Source organism: Plasmodium chabaudi, assembly GCF_900002335.3.
Source record: "Plasmodium chabaudi chabaudi strain AS genome assembly, chromosome: 8".
NCBI classification, from domain to species: domain Eukaryota; phylum Apicomplexa; class Aconoidasida; order Haemosporida; family Plasmodiidae; genus Plasmodium; species Plasmodium chabaudi.
The window spans coordinates 928865-941491 of NC_030108.2; the positions used below are offsets into that span (position 1 = coordinate 928865).

General features: G+C 24.8%; 4 protein-coding genes across 4 annotated transcripts; all 4 read left to right on the forward strand.

The window, feature by feature from the left end:
• Positions 1-299: 299 nt before the first annotated feature.
• PCHAS_0823500 (conserved protein, unknown function) lies at positions 300-2865 on the forward strand (the record flags this gene model as incomplete). The annotated part of the gene is made up of 12 exons (XM_016797909.1): positions 300-433; positions 754-803; positions 920-923; positions 1031-1077; positions 1170-1258; positions 1385-1419; positions 1504-1549; positions 1643-1799; positions 2004-2161; positions 2342-2392; positions 2509-2617; positions 2819-2865. 12 exons carry the CDS (start codon positions 300-302, stop codon positions 2863-2865), a joined length of 927 nt encoding a protein of 308 aa, XP_016653813.1.
• A 527-nt stretch (positions 2866-3392) lies between these two features.
• PCHAS_0823600 (para-aminobenzoic acid synthetase, putative) lies at positions 3393-6569 on the forward strand (the record flags this gene model as incomplete). Its single annotated transcript, XM_016797910.1, has 4 exons — positions 3393-5917; positions 6045-6156; positions 6299-6399; positions 6521-6569. 4 exons carry the CDS (start codon positions 3393-3395, stop codon positions 6567-6569), a joined length of 2787 nt encoding a protein of 928 aa, XP_016653814.1.
• Positions 6570-7670: 1101 nt separating this feature from the next.
• Positions 7671-8921, forward strand: PCHAS_0823700 (phosphoglycerate kinase, putative; the record flags this gene model as incomplete). The annotated part of the gene is made up of 1 exon (XM_738632.2): positions 7671-8921. One exon carries the CDS (start codon positions 7671-7673, stop codon positions 8919-8921), a length of 1251 nt encoding a protein of 416 aa, XP_743725.2.
• A 1400-nt stretch (positions 8922-10321) lies between these two features.
• PCHAS_0823800 (glutamine synthetase, putative) lies at positions 10322-12354 on the forward strand (the record flags this gene model as incomplete). The annotated part of the gene is made up of 3 exons (XM_016797911.1): positions 10322-10325; positions 10577-12132; positions 12256-12354. The coding sequence occupies 3 exons, from the start codon at positions 10322-10324 to the stop codon at positions 12352-12354; spliced, it is 1659 nt and encodes a 552-aa protein (XP_016653815.1).
• Between the last annotated feature and the right edge of the window lie 273 nt (positions 12355-12627).

A 12627-nucleotide genomic window follows, 5' to 3' on the forward strand; every position in this document is an offset into this window, starting at 1 on the left:
GTGTGTACATACGGGGAGCTATATCTCCATTTTATAAATGTTAAAGACGGTTTTTCTTTTATTTATTACATGATAAATTTGTAGAAAAAATAAAAATTCCAGTGAACTATAAACTAAGAAAAACAATTATTGTTGGTTTTAAAAATAATCATTTCTTGTATTTTTGTTGTATGTTTTCGTATGACCATATTTTTTTTTTTTTTAAATTGTCTATAAAAAAAATATTTTGGCTAGCTCAAAAAAAGGAGAAACTTATCGAATAATCTAAAACATTTAAAGACTTAAAATATTTAAAAATCATGATAATAAAATTTTTAATTATATTTCCTTTCCTATATTTTATTAGTTGTGAAAAACTTAATGGAATCCATGATCCTGCCAATAGCAGATTTTTGCAAAGCAAAATAAATGTTCTCACATGGCTAACTAATGTGTAAAAAAAAAAATATGCAAATAAAATAAATAAAAATACATTAATTTTTAAATAATCAATTATTTGCATTCCCTAAGTTGTTATAATAATATTTTTTAAAGGGGAAAATATAAATACATTTTCTGTTATTTATATATTTTTTATTAATACTTCGTTAGACAAACTGGTGTCATTTAGGCACCTCATTATTATGTCTATATTTTTGTGTGCATGTATTTGTATAATTTTAAATATGAAATAAAAATAGCATGGTAAAACAATATAACCAAAATTTGATAAAATGAAAAAATAATTTAGCTATCATCATTTTTTATTTTTAGGATATACCCATCCGAAACCCCAAAATATTTCAAAAAATACTTGGATTATAGTAAAAATTAAAATATGTAACACCAATTATATATGTATATGATCATAACATAGTTCACCTTATCTTTATTCTGTTATATGCTCCAAAATTTTGCACACATTTTTTTAAATCAATAGAGGGGTAATGAAATAACAACACTGATAAAATGAATGTATTAAAAATAACAATAATAAGTGCCCATATATACGTATATGGAATATTTATCTTTTATTTTTGCTATATGAAAGTTGTCGAGAATATTTCTTAAAGCCATCATATGAACCAATAGACTTAAGTAATAATCAAAACGATCTATTTCTTTTATTTATTTCAAACAAGGATATATACCTACGTATTTTCTTCTATTTGAACTACCCAATATTATAGATAAACAATGGTTACAAACAAATGATTGGAAAGCTAACAATGAAGATGCAATAATAGAATATTCAGGGAAAGAAAGTTGTAGAGAATCAGTAAGAATTTATTAAAAAAATACGTAATATGTTAGTTACACATATATATTCACAAAATAAAATTTAAATGGAACATATAAAATTTTAATCATGCTTTATACAACAAAACTCCTAATGCATTTGTAGAATCATCCCTTTCCATTTGGATGGCTAGACAACAGGTTATAAAAAAACTATGATATATAAAATTAATTTTTTTAACAATTTGAGCATATAATTTTTATACGTAATTAATGATTATATAGAATGACTACTAGGACATCTTTAATAAAAAGGGATTTTTTTTGCAAGGTAATTAGGAATAGGCTCCAAAATATTAAAGCAGAAAAAATAATTAAAATTTTTTATTATTTTACTAATTATATTGCTTCCACCTTTTTTCAGAAAACTATAGCTCAATTAGAAGTTCAGATAAACGATGCAAAATCATGTGGACTTATTTTTCGAGTAATTGGAGAAAGGAATTATTGGGGGTTAATAATTGAAAAAAAAATTTTAAAACTAATCCAAGTTAAAGATGGTGAATTAATAGTTTTAAAGGGTATAAGAAATTGTATATATCAGAATTTTTCATATTACATTTAATTTATTGTCTATACACATACTATGATGTATCAAAACTATTTCTATCATTTTTTAATCATACTTAATCTTACATATATTAAATAGACCGTCTTTATATAAAATTTATGGGCATCCATATGTATTTATCAATTCTTACAAAAATACAATGATCCCTTCGTAGAATTCAAAGAACTCAAAATACAGAATACCAAATGGTATGTTTTATTTATACAAGAAATTATTACTGATATAAAAGTTAAAGCGGGAGAATATGGAAATATTTCTATTGACTATCTTCGAAAAACGGATGATGAGTCAGAGTATGACAGAAAAAAACAGGTACATAAAATAGATAAATCTGGGTATTCCATGGATATACACATTTAACACTTAGACTGTGTATGCTTCAATCTGCTTCCATATTTAGTTATTTGAATTATGTTCGTTAAATATGTATGTGATGTCTGGATGGACGAATTTATTGCATATTTTGTTGGATCTTTGTTTTGACTTATTTAGGGAGCAGTGGGCTTATTCGCAAACGAAGGAAATTGCAAATTTAGAAACATAGTAAGGGTTCCTAATTTAAATAAGAGAGTTGTTATGCTTTTATTTATAGTATTATTTATTCTTTTATTCATTTAATTCTTTAAATAGATAATGAATTTTGTATATTACTTTGGTAGATATTTCGAGGTAAAAAATGGAGTACTGAATATGAAAAATTAAAATTTTCAAAAGGGGATTTATTATATGACCTGGAAGAGATTGAAGCCTTGTATGAAAACACAAAAGGTAGGCATATTTGTTTCGTTTTTTATCTATGTATTTTATATAAATAAATTGAAAAATAATAGCTTCCTTTTTTATTTCTTTACACTAATTTTAACATGAAAAAAGTTCTATAATTATTACTACATTAGTTATAATTTTTTATTTAGCTTATGTAATCTTTGTTTGTTAAGAAATGATGAACTCTCGAATTTATTTTTACAGATTGGTGTCCTATGGCTTCTTTATGCTCTAACAGTAAATATGAATAAGATGTTATTCAATATATTAGTAGCATAAATATATGCAAGTTAGTAATATTTCCTAAGTTTGTTTATATCCAGAAGTCGATGTAACAAATGCTTTCTCAACATGTATGGGTGCATCTACATTTGTGTGAATATACAGTCATTTTAACGTGCTTTATGTTTTTAACTTTTTTTAATTTTTTTATTTACACTATTTTTATAACTCATGTGAATAAAGTATATATGTAAAAGTGAAATAAATTTATCTATCACTATTTTATTATTATTATTATTTTTTTATTTTTAAATGTGATGCATTTGAAAATATGACCCTTGTGTGAAAAGTCGAATGACGTTTATTGAGCATGTGTTCTACTTCAATGAAATAATTTCCAACAATTTTAGTATGAACTTTTTGTAGAATATTTATAAGGAAATTGCTTGCTCATAAAACAGGATTTGAATTGTGTCCCTAAAGAAGTCAGAACGTCTTTCTTGTTTGTAAGTCCTCCACTTCTGCAACATTTATCATTTCTTCATTAGTTTGAAAAATGGTAAAACCAATTGTTAGCCTATTTATTGATAACTTTGACTCGTACTCATACAATATTATATACTATTTACAAAAAGTAAACGGAATAAAACCGATTGTTATATTTCCAGATGAAATAAATTATGATGAATTTTTAGAAAAGTATTACAACAAAATTGATAATATAATAATATCACCAGGTTATGGAAATCCAGAAGAAAATAAACATAATGATTTAGTAATTAACATATTAAAGAATAATTTAAATATTCCAATATTAGGAATATGTTATGGGCATCAATTATTATGCCATTTTTATGGAGGGAAAATAAAAAAGGTTAAGAATATGTTCCATGGTAATATAAATATTATACATATATATAAAGATGAAAATGGAAAATGTTGTAATTTATTTAATAATATAAAAAATGATTTTAAAGCAACTTGTTACAATTCATTGAAAGTAAGTAAACATATTAATACATCCATATTGGACATAACTTGTTATTCTATATATTTAAATGAATACATATTAATGGGTGTAAAACATAAACACCTTCCTTATTATTCTGTACAATATCATCCTGAATCTGTAGTAAGCGAATTTAGTTATCAGTTTTTTGAGAATTTTAAAAATATTACTATAGATTATCATAACAAAAATAAAACAATTCGTTTTAAACCATTAGAAAGTGATTTATTTGAAAAGAACCAATTTTATAATATTATCAAACCGGTTAATAATATCAGCAATACACCTTTTGATAAATGCCTTACTAGTGAAAAAAAGTATGAACTAAAAATTGTTAAAGTTGTTGGTATTGAGAACCTTTCTAATATTTCTTATGATATATTTCAAAATGTTTTTTACAATAAAGATGATATATGTTTTTGGTTAGACAGTAATAATGAACTACTAAATAATAAAGATAAAAAAAATGATAACATACAAAATGGCATATTTAACGACCTAGTTAATAGTTCAAGGTTTTCCTACATGGGGAATGCTAAGGGAGCCATAAGCGATGTGGTCGAGTATTATTTTGTGGAAAATGAGGACAGTGTTATAGTCAACTTAAAAAGGGAGGACACATATAAAACAACTAGCTACTTTTCAGATCAATCACAAAATAATTCCGATAATTTGAACGACCAAAACAATACGTACGAATATCAAGAAATTAGAGAGTCTGACAATTGCTTAGTTAAATATTTAAATAAAAAACTGGAAAAATATAAAAACAATTTTAATATAAATTTCTCTACATTTGATATAAATGAAAATATTAAAAATAATAAATCCGAAAAATTGGGCATTCGAATTGGTAATACAAATATGCAAAATAATTGTAATAATTCAGATTGTTTTTATGAAAAAGATGATTTTATTTTTAATAATAAAGACACATGCTTGATAGGATATATTGGACTATTTAATTATGAATATAAATATGAAACCATAAAATTTTTATATAATAAAAATGTTGAACACGTAAAAAATGAAAACAATGAGTCTTTGCCAGTATCTTTTTTTATTTTTCCTCAGCATTTTATTGCACTAGATTTAGTAAAAAATAATTTATACTTAATATGCTTAGAACTGACAAAAGGGGAAGAAGAAGAGACAAAAGATAAATTATCGAACTGTTCCCATGAAATGAAAAGTGATCAAGCACATAAAATTACAAACAAAGAAAAAGTATCTTATATGGATACAAAATATGATAATATCAAAAAAGAGAATGAACAATGGATTCATGAAACGATAGATAAAATTATGGACATAGTAAATAAATGGTCTGACAAAAAGAAAGAATTCTCAAACCAACGAAATGATAATAGTGAAATAAAAAACAAATTAATATTTTCCTCTACTTTGACCAAAGATAAATATATTGAAAATGTTAAAAGGTGTAAAGATAAAATAAGAAATGGATATTCATATGAACTTTGTTTAACCACATCCTTTAAAGGGAATTATTATATCCCTGATGATGATTCTATAGATATGTTAGATTTATATAAATATTTAAGAGAAATAAATAAGGTATCATATAGTTGTTTTATTAACTATAACAGAAAAGTTTGTATTAAACAAAATAAATATAAATATGATAGGAAAAACTTTTTAAATGAAAAACTAAAATTTAATGTCCTATGTTTAAGTCCTGAAGAATTCTTACGAAAAAATAAAGACAACATTATTAGAAGTAAGCCAATTAAAGGCACAATAAAAAGAGGACAAAAAGAAGAAGAAGATATAAAATTAATAACAGAATTAAAAAATAATAAAAAAGAAATATCAGAAAATTTAATGATTGTAGATTTAACAACTAATGATTTTCATAGATTATGTCAAATGGATTCAGTAAAGGTTACTAAATTGTTTCATATCGAATCTTATACTTTTCTTCATCAAATGGTATCAGAAATTATTGGAAAAAATAATAATTCAAATGATCTTTCAGATGCTATTATAAATATTTTCCCTGGGGGTTCTATGACTGGTTCTCCTAAACTTATATCGATGTCCATTTTACAGGAGTAACAAAGCATATTAAACCATATCTTAGCTAAATAAGCATAGATTTTTTTTAAATAATTATTTGCAAGGCGTTTTAACCTGCACAATCAATAGCACACCCTTTATTTTTATTATTATTTTTTGCAGAATTGAACAACTGCCACGAGGCATATATTCGGGATCCATTGGCTTCATCTCTATAGAGGGAAACTTTATTTTTAACATCGTCATAAGAACTGCAATAATACGAAATAATATTGTATGGACAAAAAAAAAACGACTTATAGGATAGGAGAAAAGACACCCAAGAAAAGCTAAAGCAATATGCTTTGGATGGGATGCTTTCCCAAACATATGATAATTTACAATATCTATGATTATTTTTTTTGTTGCATTCACAGATTTCGATCGGAGCTGGAGGAGCCATCACAATTAAGAGTGACGAAGATGCAGAATATGATGAGATGTTGTTAAAATTTAAGAGCATAGCAAGACCAATTTGGTACTACATACTTACATACATTTATGTAGTCCTACATGTTATATTTTATTCACTTTGTTGTAAATTGGTATGTTTAATTATTTAGCTATATATTGCTTTCTTTATTATTTCCTTTTCAAAGCACATATTTTAAGGAACGATATAATGCCGATGTAGAATACAATATTTAGGATCCCTTTTGTTTTAAGAAATGTATGGAAGCAAACGTGAATAGTTTACTTCCCCATGTTTGATCTTTATCATTTATTATAAAAAATTCATAACAAGCTTGCACACTTGCATTTCGATAATTTGTATGTATGCCATTAATATGGGTATATATATCCCGATTTTCCATAAATATACATATTTTTTTGTAAAAAATAAAAAAAAAATTATTAAGAATGCATTTTATGTTTTCTAGCCTTTTAAAAAAAATTTACTATTTAAAAAATGGTTATCTTATTGTATGTAGAGCAAGTATAGCCTTTGCTACTATTATTATTATAATTTTGTTTTTTTATGCTTGCTTATTTGGTTTTATTTTTTCCATATTCCTATGAAATCGCTACACCGTGCATGCATATACACGTAAAGCGAATAAGCTATGCCCCTATATCAATTATTTCTATTTTACAAATTTTGTCGGATTTATTTGGTTAACTGGCACAAACATACCTCCTTAAGCCACCTACTAAAATGGTATAGTAGCATATTTTTTCGCATAATAAATTGTAAGTAACCCTTTATAGAAATTATAAATAATTGAAAAAAAAAACATGTATAGAATTATATGCATATATACACAGTCATTTCTATATGCTATATAATATTATTACATTTTTAATTATTTAAATATTTTTCTCGTAGCCCTTTTTATAATTGTTAAAAATTTTATTAATTTCTTTTATTTTTAAAAATATTTTCATTTTTTAAAAAAAATTAAAGTTATTTCTTTATACTTTTTAAACAAATTATAAGGGAAAAAACCCCAAAATTAAAACACATTTTAAATTCGACATATAGATATTATATAACTAATATTTATTATAATATTTTAAAAAAACTTCAAAAAAGAGACTAAGCCAGGTAATAAAATAAACTAATATACATTTCTACAAATAAAAATACAATCATATTCTCTGTATATTTCATTTCTTTTGTTTTTATTTGTATAGCCTTTACGATTGTGTTTTACATTTTTTTTAATTTTCCATATATGTAGTGTGCACTATAATATTTCATATTATTATTGCTTCTTCCATTTTTCGTGACAAAACAGATCGATCAAGATGTTAGGAAACAAACTTACAATATCCGATATCTCAAGTTTCAAAAACAAGAAGGTTTTAGTAAGAGCTGACTATAATGTACCAATTGAAAATGGTGAAGTAAAAGATGATACCAGAATTGTTGCAACATTACCAACGATTCATCATTTAAAAAAAGAAGGAGCTTCAAAAATTATTTTAATGTCCCATTGTGGTAGACCAGATGGAGTGAAGAATTTAAAATATACTTTAAAACCAGTTGCTGAAGTTTTAAAAAAATTATTAGGTGAAGATGTATTATTTTTAAATGACTGTGTAGGAGAGGATATCGAAAAAGAAATAAATAATGCTAAAGATCAATCTGTTATTTTGTTAGAAAATTTAAGATTTCATATTGAAGAAGAAGGTAAAGGTGTTGATGCTTCAGGAAATAAAATAAAAGCAAATAAAGATGATATTGAAAAGTTTCAAAATAACCTTACAAAATTAGGAGATATATTTATTAATGATGCATTTGGTACAGCACACCGTGCACATAGTAGTATGGTTGGAGTTAAATTAGATGTTAAAGCAGCTGGATTTTTAATGAAAAAAGAATTAGAATATTTTAGTAAAGCTTTAGAAAACCCACAAAGACCTGTATTAGCTATTTTAGGTGGTGCAAAAGTATCCGATAAAATTCAATTAATAAAAAATTTATTAGATAAGGTCGATAGAATGATTATAGGTGGTGGTATGGCATATACTTTTAAACATGTTTTAAAGAATATGAAAATTGGAGATTCATTATTTGATGAAGCTGGAAGTAAAATTGTAAATGAAATAATGGAAAAGGCAAAAAGTAAAAATGTTCAAATCTGTTTACCAATCGATTTTAAAATTGCTGATAAATTTGATAATAATGCAAATACAAAATTTGTAACAGATGAAGAAGGTATACCTGATAATTGGATGGGATTAGATGCAGGACCTAAAAGTATTGAGAGTTATAAAGATGTTATTTTAGGATCGAAAACAATTATATGGAATGGACCACAAGGTGTTTTTGAAATGGAAAATTTTGCAAAAGGAAGTATCCAATGTCTTGAACTAGTCATTCAAGCTACACAAAAGGGAACTATCACAATTATAGGAGGTGGTGATACAGCTTCTTTAGTAGAACAACAAAAAAAGAAAGATCATATTAGTCACGTTTCAACAGGTGGTGGTGCATCTCTTGAATTATTAGAAGGAAAAGAATTACCAGGTGTTGTAGCCTTATCAAACAAATAAAAAATGGAAACCGAATAAATTGACATTCCCACTGTTCCAGAATTATGAAGCCATAATTCTATATCCTCGTATATCCATAGAGTGCATATAAAAAGGCAAATCAAATAATTCAAGTTTCGACTAGCCATACATAATATATATGCATATTTTTATACATTTTGTTTATGCACGTTGTGTGATGCATTCATTTGGGAAACCTTATTATGAATGTTCTTACAAAAATATGGTTATAATTTTTACGCCGATGCATAATAATGTGTAATATTATCTTAGTGTACTAACTTTAATACATATATATGCATATTCATATATTTTTTTGATCTGAAAATTTGCTCGCATATAAAGGGTTACTATTTAATTGGGCAATTTAAGTTCCATATGTGAGTATTCGTAAAATATATAAATAGTTAAAGAATTTAAAAATAATTAAATATAAAATGTCGAATTAGCATAATTTATATTATAACATATTTTCATATATTTTACACTTATAAATTATATTAAAAAAGGAAAAAAAAATATAATATAATCGTAACTTGAAATATGGTTGAATATTCCTTATGTAATTTATTTATATATTTTGCATGCCCCGAAATTGATACTCACACTGCATGTATTTTTACCTCCTCTTTATGCCCTTATATTATTTAAAAGGCAAAAATATTAATTATACTTAAATGGTATTATTATTAAAGTTTATATATATTTTATATTTTCTATGCTCCGAAATTGATACTCCCTTTGCATGTATGATTTTTGCCATAATTATAAAAAAAATAACGAGCATTAAAAGCCAATAGGTTTTATAATAAATTACACAAATATTTATAAATAATATTATTATTAATAATGATGACTTAACATGTAAATATTATATTTTTATACTTTTTTTTTTTTTTTTAAATTCCATTTACAAAATTGGATCCCCCATTGCTTATTTTATTCCTATTAACTTTTAATAAGATAAAGTAAATATTTTTAAATTGTTGAAGTGCTCAGCATTTTTTTTATAGCTTATGCTATATTTACCAAACATATATATAATTATTTTCATAATGGATATATCTGTATATCCAAATTAAATATTATAGCTTTGTCGTTATCTTCCCACACAATTTTTACATGAGTAAAAATTATATGTGCTTAACCAAAATTTTTTTTTTTTTATAATTTTAACTATCAAATATGTGACAGTTGCATATATAGGGCATCCATCACATTTTGTTTGGCATTATATATATATTTATATATAACGTTTTAATGCTGTTTAAGATTAAACATATAGAAATTCACAGCTTGATAATTCTACGAGACCTTTATCCTTATATTCTTTTAATATAAGACTAAATTACCATAAACCAAAACACATACTATATTATTTATTTTTCCTATTTTCCAAAATGAGTAAAAAAAAAAAAAAAAAAAAAAAAATTACATAGAGCAAAATTTATTGAAGTGTTAATGTTTACATTGGATGTGTTGAAATATAATGGAGTGTGTATTTTCTTTACGAATTTGTAGCATATCTAAAAAAGTTCATAAAGCGAATGATATTACTTTTTTCTTTCACAACGTGAACTTGATATATATGTTTTGCCTACTTGTATGGGACTTATTATGCATATAATTTTTTTTTTTTTTTTGTTCCTTTTCAGAATTCATTAGCTTTTCGAACCCAAACGAGCTCTTTGAGTACATCAATAAGAAAGAGAATAACATTGAAGTTGTAGCATGCATTTTTACAAATTTGCTTGGAAGTTTTTTTAAATGCTTTTTTTATGTAAATGATATATCGCTGAATAAGTTGGAAAAGGGATTTCCTTTTGATGCATCATCAATCAAATTATGTTCCGATGCTGAAGTTAGCGATTTTTATTTGAGAGCTGATTATTCAACATGTTATACTGAAGAATTTCATGGAAAGCAAATGCTAAATGTTTTATGTGACATCAAAAGATATAATGGATTAGATTATTATAAATGTCCTAGAACCATTTTAAAAAAAGCTTGTGAACTTATTAAAAATGAAAATATTGCAGATAATGTATATATAGGAAATGAACTCGAGTTTTTTATTTTTGATAAAGTTAACTTTTTATCAGATGATTATAATACATACTTAAAAATATATGATAGAGAATCGTTTTCATGTAAAAATTATATACCGGATGTATATAATAGCAATTCAATTAATAAAGTTGAAAACTGTAATACTAATAGTAGTAGCATAAATGATGAACGTTATAGTATACAAAGTTTAAACAGTGTTTTTATTAATGATGATACGAAAAAAATTAAAAAGAAATGTGGATACTTTTCAACAAGTCCTTATGATACTTCTGAATTAATAAAAGTTCATATATGTCGTGATTTAAATGATTTATGTATTAATGTACAGAAATATCATCATGAAGTCTCAACTAGCCAACATGAAATTTCTTTAAAATATTTTAATGCATTAAGAAACGCTGATAATTTATTAATAGCTAAGCAAATAATTAAAAAAAACGTACATGATTTTAATAGAACAGCTACTTTTATGCCTAAGCCATTAGTAAATGACAATGGAAGTGGATTACACTGTAATATATCATTATGGAAAAATAATAGCAACATCTTTTATAGCAATGATCCATCGACATTTTTTATTTCAAAGGAATGCTTTTATTTTATGAACGGAATTATAAAACATACAAAGGCATTACAGGCTATATGTAATTCAACTATTAACTCCTATAAAAGATTAATGCCTGGTTTTGAAACATGTCAAAAACTATTTTATTCCTTTGGATCTAGAAATGCTGTTATAAGATTATCTTTAATTAATTATGATAATCCTTTAGAAAAAAGAATTGAATTTAGGCTACCTGATTATGCAAACTCACCACATTTGGCTTTAGCTGCTATTATTTTAGCTGGTTATGATGGTATACGATCAAAAGAGAAACCATTAGTGCCTTTAGAATCCAAAAACAATGAATTTTTTGTTTCAAATGTTTTTGAAAAATATGTTAGTAACAATAATAACTTTAGAACTCTTGCTAATGCATTAAAAGATTATGCTGATGTACAAGATGTTAAAGACAATCCAGAATTCAGAAATTTCTTTAAATGTGAAGAACCAAAAGACATTGCCTTTTCACTAAAGGAAAGTTTGGATGCCCTTGAGAAGGATCATGACTTTTTGACCTACAACAACGTATTTACCAAGGTATGTAAAAATTCATATATCTTTCTTTTTGCCTGTTTTTATAAGTTTAAACATGCCTATGCATTCTCTAAATTTATATGTACCCATCTTTCATTTTTTTCATTTTTTTCATGTTTTTCACAGGAAATGATCAAGGAATATATCCAATTTAAGAGGGAAGAAATTGCAGCATTCGACAAAATTGTTCATCCTTCTGAATTTATCATGTATTATGGATCTTAAGCATTTTAATAAAATTTACCTTTTGCTTCATTTTCCAAAATTATATGTATCGCAATTTATACTTTTTATATCTTATTATATTTCATATTTAGTTGTTTATTTTTTATATTTCCTTTAATTGAAAGTTGTGACCATATGTGCATTATTTATTATTAGTTTGATATATAGAAATTACAATGTGCAAATTACATGCAATATTTTACCAAATGCATGGCATTATTTATATTATTAATAATGTTAATGCTAGTTTTGAGTATACGCTTTAATCTTATC